General features: G+C 39.6%; 1 protein-coding gene and 1 long non-coding RNA gene across 4 annotated transcripts in view; both read left to right on the forward strand.

Moving 5' to 3' along the window:
• The window catches only part of LOC131322286 (peptidyl-prolyl cis-trans isomerase CYP18-2), a 28,155-nt gene extending 12,756 nt beyond the window's left edge, over positions 1-15,399 (forward strand). For 2 of the 3 annotated variants that reach the window (XM_058353549.1, XM_058353550.1), the window contains exons 6-7: positions 14,343-14,427; positions 15,112-15,399. In XM_058353549.1, coding sequence (XP_058209532.1) covers positions 14,343-14,427; positions 15,112-15,157 — 131 coding nt within the window. In that variant the 3' untranslated portion in view covers positions 15,158-15,399. Of the gene's footprint in view, positions 1-14,342; positions 14,428-14,542; positions 14,913-15,111 lie in introns of those variants that run through there. The other variant, XM_058353551.1, reaches the window with a different exon arrangement.
• Positions 2-5,669, forward strand: LOC131322287 (uncharacterized). Its single transcript, XR_009198800.1, has 3 exons — positions 2-1,820; positions 3,335-4,455; positions 4,530-5,669. It is a non-coding gene; the product is annotated as an uncharacterized LOC131322287 (long non-coding RNA).
• Positions 15,400-15,890: the final 491 nt, after the last annotated feature.

A 15,890-nucleotide genomic window follows, 5' to 3' on the forward strand; every position in this document is an offset into this window, starting at 1 on the left:
TTTGCTAGTCATAAGCAATCAGACCACTAAACAAATCATCTATTTTTGGTATGACAATCAGCTCCATAAATTCAGCCTTGACATCATGCCTAAAGGTTGTGCTGAACCAACATGGTCTTTAACGTAATGTGATTACTTTGGCCCTTGTATGTGGGCTCTAAAATTCATATAAGCACTTGCCTTTTCCTGCTAATAGTTAGGTAGTTTCTGTTGTCTGGCACTTACAATGAATGATAAAATGAAGAGAAGATGGTAATTTTGTAATCATCAACTAGTTAATGTTTTACCAGCTAAAGGTGGGTTTCTTTGTTTGCTTGTTTAATTTCATGGGAGAAGTGAAAATTCTAGATAATGTGCCATTCATCAGTTTCTCACAAATACACTCATAAGTCATAATCAATTGTATGTGCCTATGTAGACACACATGCAAGAAATATGTCTTCCCATGTCTTCTGGACATTTAGAGCTAGTGAGGTGTTTAAGAGTATTCGTGGAATTTGCCTGCTTGGGGTTCTCCTTCCACTTTAACTTCAACTATTGCTACTTCCTCGACCCGACCCCGAGATCTTGAATTCTTAACAGATAGAGACTGCCCCCACTTCCCTTAATTAGCTTGTTGAGGAACGTGCTTGACTATATAGGGCAGCCCAAGTTTCGGTATTGGAGCAAGCACATGGCATGGAAAGCATGACTACTTGTAGCTACATGGTAGTGAAACCTATGTTGGGAAATTTATTAGTGATCTAGAAACCTCTTAATAGTATGGTGTGTGCAGTCTCTTGTGGATTGCTACCTCTTGATGGAGACAAATTACAATGATATAAGTTTGAGAGTTTCTCACAAATAGACTCCTACTCAGTTCGTATGAACATTTAGACACGCATGCAAGAAACATGTTTTACCTTGACAGTGTTTTAAAAACACCGTTTCGTAACTGATTTTCGAGAGTCTGACATGAATATGGACCGAAAAATGGAGATTTGAAATTCACGTGAGTATCGGGCTATACGGCCATTACGTATCGCGTGTAGGTCCGTAACTCGTAACAACTAGTACACCCCGTTATGACACTGACAAAGCACTAAGAAAAACACTTTTTCTCCTCTTTTTTGTTCTTTTCCTAGAACTACATGTGATACTACAGTGCGTGAGATTCTTCTGGCCAAAAGACAGATTCTAGGATCAACCCCCTATTATTTCAACTAGCTCAGAGAAGAAAGAGAAAAAACTACATCTACGTTATTGCCTTCACCAAAAGACCTCTGATTTACATAAATGGCATCGATTCGGAGGCTATATGTGTGCAATTTCTATTATAATGGGGAGAAATAGCTTTGATTTCAACTTCTTCTTCGGCTTTGGCTTCGATTAGGTGAAAATCCTCAATATATTGTTTCTCTTTGATTTCTGCTTTGATTTGCATGTCTAGGCTGCGATTTAGGTTTTTATTGATGGATTAGGGGTTGATTTGGAGATTTGATTGAAGGTTTTGGCTCTGGGTTGGTGGTTGTATTCGACGAAGGGTGGGTTTCTTTTGTTTTCTCCCTTCTGTTGACAATTGACAATCGAGTAATGGGGGTGTGGTACTGGGTGTAGGTATTTTGGTAATGAATGGGATTTTATACGGTATATGTTGTGAACTAAATAGTTTTGTACCCATTAGATTTGATATTTTTTCCTAGAAATTGATTTTGGAAGCTATGTTTAAGAGTTCTTTTTAAAAAAATTCGAAAGGAAAAAAAAGGTTTTGTAACTTTAGTTCAAGAAGTAAAGACCTAATAATTATAGTAGGAAAATGCTAAAATTAGTCTAAGGTGGAAGTACATAAAAACCCCCTCAACTATCACTTTTTTCCATGGAGACCCCCTCACATTTAAAAGCACCCATACAGACCCCCTCAACTACTGAAAACGAAAAAAATGCTAACTCCATTAATGGAATGGAAGAAATGACTAAGATACCCTTTTTTTATAAGGTGAAAGTTCATAAACACTCCCTCAACTATCAATTTGTTCCACGGAGACCCCAACATTTATATTATACTTTTATTCTATCAGTCATTGTTCTAATCGTTTTTTTCGTTTTATACAATTTTTTTTTTCCTTACATCAATCATTTTAAAGAGAACCTTCTTTATATAACCATAAAAAATAGCGCAAAAACCGTGGCGCGACGGCGGCAGGTGCTACGGTGGTTCTTTTGCTGATAAGAAATGAGAAGGAAAGAAGACGAGGAAAAAGAGAGAGGTGTGGGAGAAGAGAAGTGGAGGAGAATGGTGGTGGCAATCGACGGCAGCTGCTGTGTTGCTTTTCCCGTCTATTTTTTTAACTTTTCTTTAGAGAGAGAGTGTGTATGTATTCGAGGAGAGAAAAAAAGGTCACCGGAACTAGCGGTTAGTCGGTTAGGGTATAGAGAGAGAATAGCTTAGATGGAGAGGGAGAGATTACCTGTGATTGAGAGGGGGGAGGAGAATACAGTCCTTTTAAGTTTTAATCCAACCATTGATTTTAATGGTTGAGATGGAGTGTTTTTTTAAAAAAATTGTGTGGGTGGAACCGACCCTTTTATAATATATATATATATATATATATATATATATATATATATATATATATATATATATATAGGGGCGGCTCCGGGGACACCTAAAAAAACACCTAAAAAAACACCCCATAGTTCCGGATTAAATTTTGATGATCCGAGCCGCTCAATGTGATCAGAACGTGATTTTAAGGGTACCCGTGAGAAATCAGCAAAAAAAATGACCGGGAAGGACTTGATCCGAACAGTTTCGAACAGTTTTTTATTGAACGGTTCAAATAAAAACTGGTCAAATCAAACCTTTCCCGGTCATTTTTTTTGCTAATTTCTTGCGGGTACCCTTAAAATCACATTCTGCACACATTGAACGGTTTGGATCATAAAAATTTGATCGGGAACTATGAGATTGAGATTATGGGTGTTTTTTTTGGTGTTTTTTTAGGGTGTCCATTGAACCGTTCCGTGTATATATATATATATATATATATATATATATGAACCAAAGTTTCAGATCTGTTTGCTGATTTTGGGTTCTGATTGGAGGCTGTTTGTAGAGGGAAGAAAGAGAAGGGTTAGAGGGGGTGTATGTATGTTATGCAACAAGAGTATTTTTGTCCGATTTAAGGATGAGGGGGTTCATCACAAACGGTTTAGAGATGGAAGGGTGTCACTTGGGTAACGGAGACTAGTTGAGGGTGTCTATATGGGCGCTTTTAAATGTGAGGAGGTCTTCGTGAGAAAAAGTGATAGTTGAGGGGGTATTTATGTACTTTTGCCTTAGTCTAATAAGTAGTATAAACATCATTTTTTAGAATTTAAACTCCATTGCCAAGATGAATTACTAATAATTTATTAATGTAAACTTGCGGAGTGATTAAAAAATACCATGCCCCTTGATAAAGCATCGGCAGAAACCAATGATGATTTTGGATGGAAATTTGCAAATGTGGTGCCTGGTGATAGGCATCGTACTTATTGTAAGTTATGTGGAAGGAAAATTAGTGGTGGGATTACTAGATTGAAACAACATTTGGCTTATGTGAAAGGACAAGTTAAAGCATGTCCTAATGTCTCACTCACAAGAAATGATGAAACACCTCTCAAGTACCAAGGAAAAAAAAAAGTTGAGAAACAGAAATAGGGATGAAGTGGTAGCATAAATTAGAGCTATTCAATGATAGTATGATGATGAATATGATTAGGAATGCGATGAGATTATTGTTTCTAGTGATTACTCGGATCTCGAGCTGGCAATATCAAGATGACAAAGCGCAAGAGAACACAGGGTATAGGACAATCAAAGATTTAGAGCACAACTTGAAGGGAGGTATGATGTTGGTAGTAGTAGCAGAAAGGGAAGAAGTCGGGGAAAAGATGCATCCGGAGGAATGGTTAGCGAAACTAGTGTTCACGAAACTAGTACCACTTTCAAGTGGATTGATCCAAGCTCACAAGAAGCGATTAGTCACAATGGATCGAGTTTTGAATCGAGGTAAAAGTTCCAAGTAACAACTGATATCTACGAGTAGGTCTTCGAGGACTAAGTTGGGTGGGATGGTTAGCCAATTCCTCATCTACGGTCGACATTCCACCAATGCAGTTGTTAACCCTTGGTTTAGGCGAATGTCGGATGTTGTCATAGAAGTGGGACAAAATGTTGAACTCCCTATGAGGTGCCTGAAGTCTACGTACCTAAAAGAGTTTTAGGCGATCAAGAAATGGATTGAATTCCACAAGCCTATTTGGGAGGAGTGGGGCATGACTATAATGTGTGATGGGTGGACAGGGCCTACTAGGAAACAATTAATCAATTTCCTAGTTTATGGTTATCGGGGAACAATTTCCCAAAAATCTATAAATGCCTTTGATGTAGCTAGCAGGACTTCGGAATATTTTTTGGGTCTACTTGACAAGGTTGTCGATGAAATAATAGAAAAGTATGTGGTCAAAGTAGTGATCGGAATATTTTTTGGGTCTACTTTGACAAGGTTGTCGATGAAATAAAAGAAAAGTATGTGGTCAAAGTAGTGACGAATAAAGAACCCGCTCTGAAGGTTGCAGTACAAAAGTTATGGAGAAAAGATCGCATTTGTATTCGACGGCGAGTTCAACGCATTGCATGGATCTTATTTTTAGGATATTGGAAAGAAAAAAGGTGTGGCAAGAGTGTTGGATGAGGTGAAAAAATCACAAGCTTCATCTATCAATCCAATTGGCTTGTTAATTTATTGAAAAAAATTCACCAATGGTAGAGAATTGTTACGTCTCTTCGTCACATGTTTTACTAATTACTTTTATCACGCGACGGTAGAAAGTCTTGTTAGGCATATGAAGGGCTTGGAAGAGATGTTTCGTAGTAGCGAGTGGAGAAACTCCAAATGGGACAAGATGAAAAGTGGAATGGACAACGAAGTGAAGAAGATAATATACGAGACATCTTTTTGGAATAAAGCATGTGAGATTTCGAAGGTTCAAGAACCCCTTATAAAAGTCCTTTGATAGATGAAGTTCGACATATGAAGGCTGAAGCTATGGATCGAGTCAAACTAGCTATTGAAAAAGAATGTGATATAACAAGGAATACTGGAAGATCGTTAACAAAAGGTGGAATTTGTATCAGTCAATGTGTAACGGGAATCGAACATCTTTTTCAAATGCTATAAAATTCATTTATACACATGATTTAACCTTATTTATGACAAAATTGAATGTTTCTAGAGATTTCAACCAATATTTGACTTTTAGAAGTAGTTTGTAAGTCGTAAGATTGGATCAAATGTCGCGTTTTAAGACAATAAAGGTTGATATTTCAATAGGGTGTGGATTCTCACCATCTAGCGAACTAGGATTGGTAGGATGGATGACAAGAGTGTCTAGCCTAGCGTGATAAAGTTAGTAGCAAAACGTGTGATGACAGGATGTAAAAATCATCTACCGTTGGGAATTTTTTCCTTAATTTAACAAGCCAATTAGATTTATTGATGAAGCTTGTGATTTTTTCTCATCATCCAACACCCTTGCCACACATTTTACTTTCCAATATCCTCTAAAACAAAATCCACGCAATGCGCTGAACAAGCTGTCCAATACAAATGTGGCCTTTTCTCCGTAAGTTTCTTCTCTGCAAGCTTCAGGGTCGTTGTCGGTCACATTTGGACCACCCTTGCCACACATTTTACTTTCCAATATCCTCTAAAACAAAATCCACGCAATGCGTTGAACAAGCTGTCCAATACAAATGTGGCCTTTTCTCCATAAGTTTCTTCTCTGCAAGCTTCAGGTTCGTTGTCGGTCACATTTGGACCACATACTTCTCTCCAATTTCATCGACCACCTTGTACGTAGACCCAAATAATACTCCGAAGTCTTGGTAGCTACATCAGTGGAATCTATGGATTTTGAATAATCGTCCCCAATTGCTATAAATTAGGAATTGATGAACTGTTTTCTAGGTTTTGTCCACCATCACACGTTATAGTGACACCCCTTCCCTCCCAAATAGGAGTTGAGTTTTACCCTTCACTTAAGAGGGTGAAGTGGTGAACATTACCCTCTTTCCTATTGGTTGAAATGGTGTGGATCCCACCACAAAGTGATGTCATACTTACCAAAAAGTGTATTGCAGGGGTGAGACATACACCATTTCAACCCAAGAGAGGGTAATGTTCTCCCTTTTTTAAGGAGGGTGAACAAAATTGCACTCCCCAAATAGGCTTGTGCATTCAATTTATTTCTTTATCACCTCGAACTCTTTAGGTAAGTAGACTTTAGACACCTCGTAGGAGTCGGGAGTTCAACATTTGGTCCCACTGCTACTGCAACATCCAACAATGGCCGAAACCACGGGTTAAGAATTGTGTTGGCAGAATGTTGACCGTAGATGAGGAATTGGCTAACTGCCCTACCCAACATTGTCCTCAAAGTCTTCAACCTACTTGGAGAATTTTTTTGCTGCTTTGAACTTTCACCTCAACTCAAAGCACGATCAATGCACTAGCGAGCAGTACTAGTCTCATGAGCACTAGCAGATCAACAATCCAAAAAAGACCGAGATGGACCAGTGACACCTGTCCCTCCTGATGGATTTTTTCTCTAACGTCCTCCCATTCTGCTACTCCCACCTACGTCATACCTCCCCCCAACTTTCCATGCCCTATGGTCTCTTGCATGTTGTCGTCTTGCTATTGTCAACTTGTGATCCTAATCATCACTAAAAACAATAATCTGGTCACATTCTCAATCATATCATACCATTGTTGAGTAGTTTGTGTTGCCACTTCATCCCTCTATTTCTGTTTCTCAGCTTTTTTTTTCAATGGTACCTAGGATATGTTTCATCATTTGGCATCTGATTTCTTTTGAAATAAGGGGGGTTGGTTCTTAAATCTGTCTTTTGGCTCAAAGAATCTCACACTGTAGTATCACATAGAGTTCTCCTCACTGCTTTGTCGGCATACAACCTTGGTAACAGGGTGTAATGGCCATTACAGACCGACATGCGGTACGTAATGGTCGTATCGGCTGAGACTCACGTGAATTTCCGTTACAATTTTCTTCTGTAACCATATTGGACCTTTGAAAACTCCTTACATAACGGCTGTTTTTTGAAACCTTGGGTACGACTCCATGGTTAAGAGAAAAAGACCATAAACATAAAGCAGTAGAGTGGAACTGTTAGATTGCATATTGAGCTCAAGAAGTTAACCAGGCTATGCATCAACCCTTATGATAGCTTCAAAGTTTACAAGAAAATTGTGCTCCACGGGGAAATTGGAGTTGGAACTGGTATTACCTAAGTCATAATTCGTCCCTCTAGGGTAGCGTACAGTGCTCTAGGTCATGGAGTAGCAAACTGATATAAAGATCATCAACATTGGCAGATTCAATTTGTTTAATAAGCTGACTGATAGCAAGTTCAATAGTTAAAGTGAACTCTATCTCATTCTTGCTGTGAATAATATTAATTGATACTACTTTCGTCAACTGAAGCAAAATGAAAGGGTTATTTCCTGAAGAGCATGAGGTCACCTCTTCATCAATTGAAGGGTACCCTAATCCTACTATTAGTGTGATTTATTGGGGCTCCTCGTACAGGGCTTTGTGGTCCATTAGTAATCCAACTGTCCAACCTCCCTCACTCTCTTTCCTCAATTGTAATTTTCTTGTAATAGAAAGAAAACCCCAAATACTCAGAGATGAGCAAAAAACAAAGAAGAATTGAGTATGGCACTTGATAACTTTGCAACCTCCAGCCAGTGTTCTAAATGGCGGCCACCGAGGCCGCCTAGGCGCTTGGAGGTGCCCTGCCGCCACGCCAATACCCCTTGGCATTTGATTTGGCGCCCAGGGAGGTTTGGCGGTGTTTGGCGGCCGCCTAGGCGGCCATGGCGGTCTCGGCGGTCTTAGCGGTCTTGGCGGCCTTGGCGGGCCTTGTCGCTGTCTTTGGAGGCCTTTGGCGGCCTAAAATGTATAATATTAAACTAATGGAGATCAAGTTTTGGAAGGGTATGGAGGAGAAGAGTTAAGAGGAAGGAGATGAACTTTGAACTTGGCATTAGGGTGTGAGGAAGGAGAACATGAGTGGTATTCAATGCACATGCAGCACATCATAAGAAGCTGTCCTTTCATTATGCAATTTTAGGATGTGATGCACGTAGCTATTTCTGCAGCTTGCATCATTGGCATTCGATCGTTCAAACTCAATATTTTATTTTAGCATTGTGCCATGCTTCTCTTCTTCAAGAAGTTAAACTAAGTATTCCCTCTGCCCTCAAATTGCTTGTCAAATATCCCATCTTGGAATGTCGCAAAATGAAAGTCTACTTTGAAAAGTCAAAGCAGCAAGTGTTTGTAACTTTTCAATTTTACCAATTATGAACATCTATAAATGTACTTGAATGTGGACAAAACTGGGGGCAAATCAGAAAACAATGTCGTTGATCTGAATTCAAATACATTAGTTGCATTTCCCCCTAAAAAGTTGAAAGTCCCATAAACAACAAAAATATGGGACTAGGGAAGTGTTAAACATGGTTTACTCCTATGATGCACCCACACTCCTAGAGTTCACCTTATGCATGTCCGACATGCCGGTTCACGGGGAAATGGCAAAAAACATATGGGACAAGCCACATGGTGTGTCCGTTAAATTAAATTGTTAATTTTTAGGGGGACACATGTTGGGACACAGACAAGGGTTAAATATGCTGAAAACAATTTATTTTTGTGGGAAGTAAATGTGTATTACTTCAAAATACTTTGGGTTAAAAGTGTAGGATGATGTATATATGATGCTTGCTTTTACATATTGATATTATTTAAAATGATACTCCCTCCGTCCCGAATTGCTCGTCCCTTTTCACTAGTTGGGAATTCTCAAAATATTATCTATATCTTCTAATTTATAATACTCTTTATATTCGATATGGATCTTGCTTGATAGAACTCCATTAATTCTATTAAACAAAATTTTCAAAACCATAAAATACATTATAGACTGTGGAAGATAGATAATTGGTTGAGTGGCATGACTGCCCAAAAAGGATCAGCAATTTGGGATAGAGGGAGTATTATTTATTTGTTTATTTTTGTTGTGTCTCATGTTGTGTCCACGTCCATATTTTATTTAGAAATCCCGTGCGTTGTATCTGTACTACATAGTTTTACTCTAAGTTAGTAAAGATATATAATACAAACATGGACAAAAATATTACTTTTACATAGTACAAATACATACAGCATTATTCCATGTAAAATTCATACATCAACCTTGTTAGAGTTTTGGTTCTTGTCCCACATTGGTTAAATTAGTATTGTATTATGTTCTCTCTTAATATAAAATAAGTCGTTGTGTTAGGGTTCATTAACACCCTAAACACGTCTCCTCTTCTCTCTAACAACATGGTATTAGAGCGTTATCCTAACCCACCATAGGTCCTAACCCTAACAGACTCGGCCATCACTATAGTAGTCGTGAACAGCATCACGCGGCTGTGAACAGTACTCAATGGAAACCCTAGCCCCCCAAAACCTCTCCTTTACACCTAGGATCATGTCGCCTCCCATGGCCCAGCCACCGGCAAGAGTCGTCGGCCATCTCCTGGCGACCCTCCAGCGACCCTCGCCTGAACCTCTATGACCCTCGCTTGAACCCCAAACCCCTTACCTAGTTACCGACAAGCCTCAAAACTCCTCCATGTCTCTTACCCAGTCTCGTTTAACCCCCATCAATGGCCCTACAGCCTTGTCGGATCTCGCCTAGGTCTCGTCGGTACTCCTTAGCCTTGCTGGAGCTGTTATCCGGTTTGTTGATGCTTATAGTGTTGCATCTGTCCCTGCGATCTTTGTTTCAGGTTGTTTCAGTGACGATCTCACTATTTCAGTGATATTCTGTGCTATTTCTGGCTTATGAAGTAATGGGTATCCATTGGTGATAAGTATTCTTGTTGTTAAAGCTGAGTACTATGTTCATTGATCTTTTTGTGCGCCATCGGGATTGTGTTGTTCGATGTTGATGTTGGGTTTGCTGTTGGTTGTGCCTAATTGGTTACTTGGTAGTGGCGGTTTACTCATTTAATTTTGTTGGTTCATATTAGTTGTTGTCTCTGTATTGTCCGGTATAATGTCTGAAAAGAAGTTTGAGTCTGCTTCTAGTTCTGGTGGTACTGATTGTTTTGCTAGTTCTTCTCAATCTCGGGATAGACTGTCTATTACCTCCACACTATTGAATGGCAATAATTATATTGTTTGGGCGAAAGCAGTTGAAGTTTGTTATGTGGGTGAGACACAGTATCATTATTTGACCGATGATCCCCCCGCAGTGACGGCTTCCACATATCAGACTTGGGTATTTGAGGATGCCCGGATTCGATCTGATTTATGGAATAGTATGGAAGAACAGATTGCTAGCATGCTGATTTTCTTACCTACGGCCTATGGAGCACGGGTACCGGTACGAGGTACGGGTACGGGAAACGGCAAAACCCCAAAAAGTAGGGTACGGGTACGGGTACGGCGGGGGTACGGCGAATAGATATATAATTTTTTTCTATTTTTTATTGCTTTAAATGAAATATAAACCCATTTTACCAACAAAAAGCAACATAGATAAAAGTTCAAAGTTTATACCTCAAGTTCAACGTGCCTAGATCAAAGCTAGACGAGTTCCTTGTTCCTTACATACCAACAGTACTTACAAACATTGACTCAATGTAAACGTGTATGTGTATATAAAAGAGAGAGAACTTACGTCTTCTGTTCCGATTTGGAGCCCTAGACCGCTGCCTCTCTCAGTGACTCAGTAAACGTGTATGTGTATATAAAAGACAAAAAAATTACATAATAAGCCCATATTTTATAATTATTTACAAAAAAATCCCTGAAATTTTGAAAAAAAAATCATTTTGGGCTAAAACGTACCCATGCCGTACCCTTGCCGTACCCATGCCCTACCCTAGCCGTACCCAAAATTATCAAAAGTACCCGATCAAATTTTGCCGTACCCGGTACGCTTTTGCCGTACCGGCGCCGTACGCGTACCCGGTACGCGTACGGCGACATTTCTGAAGTACCCGTGCTTCATAGCCTACGGCCAAACAGGTAAGGACACAGGTCCAAGAGATGTATTCTGGTGTCAACAATCTCCGTCGCACATACGATCTTCATCGGTCCTTTATCTCCCAAGGTGATTTATCGTTGGAGGCTTATTATGCTAAATTTCATGGTATTTGTGAGCCAATTTCCTCTAATGTTCAGGTTATGTGATGCCAACGTGAGCGTATGCAGGTTGCTTGGTTTATATCTGGTGTGTCGTTCTCTTATGATCTTGTTAGTCATCAGTTCTTGGGGTCTCGAAACTTACCTTCTCTCAGCGAAGTTTTTAGTCGACTTCGTCAGTCTTCTGTATCAGTGCTTGCACCACCACCTCCTGATCGGTCAGTATTAGCTTCCGCTATTTCCGGTAGTTCTGGTTTATCATTCAACCGTGGCTGTGGTCGCGGCCGTGATTTTGGATTTAGTAGTCGTGGTTATGATTCTAGATATAGTGGTCGTGGTTTTGGTGGTTGTGATTTTGGTTTTGGTGCTCGTGGGGGTCGCATGTCAGGGGGAGGTGGTCGTGGTTGCCGCTGTGATTCCAAGTGTACTCACCATCTTTACGGCGTCATTTTGTGTGTGCTGATGTCACGTTTAATGAGTCAATGCCATTCTTTCTGGTTCTGTCACTACAGGTGATTTACCTGTGGCTGAGTTTGTATTTCCTATAGTCGTACCTTCTATTCTCCCCGTACCACCTTTGAAGGTGTATACTCGTCCTCTGAAAGTTCTGCCAGAGCCACCTCTGTCATTAGACCCACCTTGCTCCATCTTCCCCTTTGTTATGGGATCCGGACGACCTTCCTTCGCTCTTCGTAAAGGTATTCGGTCTTGCACTTCTCATCCTATTGCTCAATTTGTTTCCTATGATCACTTGTCTTCGTCACTTCGTGCTTTTACTACTTTTGTCCATCCGTTTTCGTTCCTAACACTGTTCATGAGACCTTATCTATTTCTGAGTGGTGGCAAGCTATGGAGGATGAAATGCTTGCCCTTCATCACAATGGCGCACATGAGAGTTGGTTCCTCTTCCTACTGGTAAAACCATTGTTAGCTGTCGTTGGGTTTTCACTGTCAAGTATCTTCCTGATGGCACGGTTGAGCCATTGAGCGCTATAAAGCTCACCTTGTGGCCAAAGGCTACACCCAGACTTAAGTGTTGATTATTCGGAGACATTTTCCCCTGTTGCTCTATTCGGATCCTTATTTCTCTTGCAGTGAATCTTGGTTGGCTCTTGTTTCAATTAGATGTCAAAAATGTCTTTCTTCATGGAGATCTCCACGAAGAGGACATGGAGCAACCACCAGGGTTTTTTGCTCAGGGGGAGCGTCATCAGGTATGTCGTCTTCGTAAAGCCCTATATGAGCTTAAGCAATCTCCTAGAGCATGGTTTGGCAAGTTTAGTGATGTAGTTTTGAGATTTGGCATGCATCGCAGTCAGTCTGATCATTCTGTGTTTTCTCTCACATTAGACCAAGGGAAAGTATTATTGATTGTCTATGTGGATGACATCATCATTACTTGTGATGATCAATGGGGTATTAATGAATTAAAAGCCTTCTTACATCAATAGTTTCATACCAAGGATTTGGGAAAACTATGGTACTTAGGTATTGAGGTGGCACGATCCAAAGAAGGTATTAGCTTATCACAGAGGAAGTATGTGTTGGATATTCTTGAGGATGCTGGTTTGTTGGGAACTAGGCCTCTTGATACTCCTTTGGATCCCAACGTTAAATTGTGTGTTGACCACTGCTCTCCAACCATGATTATTATACTTGTTTGGTTGGTAAGTTGAATTACCTTACGATTGCATGTCCGGATATCTCTTTTGTAGTTAGTATGGTGAGTCAGTTTATGTTTGATCCTCGTCGTCCACATTGGGAGGGGTTTCTCAGAAATGTGAAGTATCTTAAGGCACATCCATCGAGCTAGTGGACATTTACACATTGAGGCATTCACGGATTCTGATTGGGTAGGACCATCTGATAGGAGATCCGGAGATCCACCACTGGATATTGTGTCTTTCTTGGTGGAAATCTTGTCAATTGGAAGAGTAAGAAGCTTGACAGTGGTTGCCCGGTCTAATGCTGAAGCAGAATATAGAGCAATGGCACACACGTGTGAGATTGTATGGTTGCGGTCATTTCTTGAGGAGATAGGATTCAGTGTGCTGTTGCCTATGCCTTTGTACTGGGATAACCAAGTGGCAATTCATATTGCATCTAATCCAGTATTTCATAAGAGGACTAAACATATTGAGGTTGATTGTCATCTAGTGCGTGAGAAGTTAATTGGTGGTGTGATAGCTACTCCGTTCATGACTATGGGTGCTCAGTTGGCCGACATGTCTACTAAGTCGTTGTTCAAGCCTCGGTTGGAGTTGTTATGTAACAAGTTGGGACTTAGTGATATTTATTCTCCAGCTTGAGAGGGAGTGTTAGAGTATTGGGTCTTGTCCCACATTGGTTAAATTAGTATTGTATATGTTCTCTCTTAATATAAAATAAGTCATTGTGTTAGGGTTCATTAACACCCTAAACACTTCTCCTCTTCTCTCTCTAACAACAAACCTTAATACTTCATAAGTACCTAAAGGAATACAAATAGTTCAGTGTACTAGATATGAATTATTTTGTAAGAAATCATATATGGATTATTTTGTAAGAAATAATATAAACTATATGCGCTCTTTGCGGGTCTCTGTACTCTGAATTTTGAGAATAGATGCTCTCACACGCTTGCTCCCGCTCCCATTGTTGCTACTCTCGCACCGCATGCTTGTGACATGTGTTATAACTAAATGCATGCGTGTTTTATCCTTTTGTCTGAGAAGAAACTTCATGCCTAGTTCCTGCTTCTGACTTATAGCTGCCCGAATCTTCAGTTACTGGAGTTTTTGTTACAGTTGTTATTTTTCTAATCTTCATATAAGCCTTCAATTCTGGATATTCTCCAGCTTCAACTCAGATATGTACATTTACTCTTTCAGAGAAACAGATCATTATGTATGCACCTATGCGGTGTGGAGTAATATTCTAGTAACATTTTTTTGGTCATTCGTTGTGATTTTTGGATTAAATCTCTGCATGGTTTGAAAATTGCCAGTTTGTTGTATCGATTTTCTGTTGAATCTTCATGAGTGTACGTATTGTATACTTTCCTTCTTAGCTGATAATTCCTAAGTTCCTGTTTTGCTGTTGGCCAGGGAAACACACAATATTTGGAAGAGTATGTAGAGGGATGGAGATTATCAAGAGACTCGGCAGTGTTCAAACTGACAATAATGATAGGTATGTTGAGTATGTCTTTATAGTAGTATTTTCTATGCTTATTGCACCCTGCAAGCTCAGGGCCACCTGACTTGCCATTTCATCAAATACACGTCTAATCAGTGGAGTTTTTTAGTTATCTGCTTGGAACACCAGGTTATGTGCCATCTTAAGGAGCTACAGCTCCTTAGTCTATCATTATAGAACAAGGTTCTGTGTGGAGCATAGAGTTAGGGAGGGATTGACCAAGATAAAGAAATACATGTATTAGCTGCTTTACTTGACATCTTTGCTCATCTTTTCTTTACTTTCCCCTCTCCCTCTATAACCTGTTTCTACGACTCTGATCCAAACACACAGCCAGACCAGAGGGTGTGCCTAAAATTATTTTGCATGTACTTCTACGTGAGGTTTGGAAATTTGGAATTGTCCTGCAACTAACCTCATAAGAATTTTTTTGTTTTGTTTTTGCCAACGATCTGTCATTAAGTATCAGATCTGTTAGTGATTCTATGATTCTATCCTTGCGAAAACTGATATATACATGATTGGGTGATGCATGTGTCGTGATGTGGAATTAAGGAAACGTAGGTGTTTTTCTTATACGATACAAGAAGGAAAACTAGTTCTCAATTTCTTTGATACTACTAGTTTTGGATGTTTCTATTCAAATTTTTTTGTTTATCATTCTTTCTTCTTACTCAGACCACTCCATGATGTGAAGATACTACGAACTGCAGTAAAAGATTAATAGCCTGTAGCTGCTGCTAAAGGGAAATCATGTGTTGTCGAAAAGGCTGTACTCCCATGAGGTGTATCTCTATTACTAGGGAATTGGATGAACTCCATACTTGCATTTCTTGTAGTTGAACACAGGACAATACTCAGACACGATATTTTTGTTTTGTGAAAGTAATTTCTTCTAGATTTTGACACGAAAGTGGTTTAAAAAAGGGTCCCCGAAATGGCTAAACATGGTGAGTTCTCTTCCAATGTTTTTATCCTCTATGTCGTTAAAAAAAAAACCCTACGGACACACTTGTGTGTGTAACTGTGTATTGTTGCTTCTTTTTTTCTTTTTTTTTTTAACGAACAAATAAGATCATCATCTTGATACTCCTATTAAAATGAAAAGATAACAACTATAATAATCAAAGAAAATACAACAAAACAAAACAAAGAAAAGCCTCAAGAAATCAGCACGGAGGTTGGATCCATCAGACACTTGTGAAGGAGACACTTGTGAAGGAGGGTAGAGTGATCAGATTTGCACATTATTGAAGCTCATTCCAGCAGCAGGTTGAATGATCACCACCGGATCTGCTACCAACACCACCATCGATGTTGGAGAGCTCAAAAATCTTTTGTCAAGGTCAATAGGATTCAAGAGTCAAAATTCAAACTTGGTTCTCCAGATTTGGGCCTCCTAAGTTCAAAAATGATGGGGAGAGGGAAGATCTTCCTCCCTAAGGAAAGAGTCCCAA

The sequence above is a fragment of the Rhododendron vialii genome, chromosome 4a, assembly GCF_030253575.1.
Source record: "Rhododendron vialii isolate Sample 1 chromosome 4a, ASM3025357v1".
Lineage (NCBI taxonomy): Eukaryota > Viridiplantae > Streptophyta > Magnoliopsida > Ericales > Ericaceae > Rhododendron > Rhododendron vialii.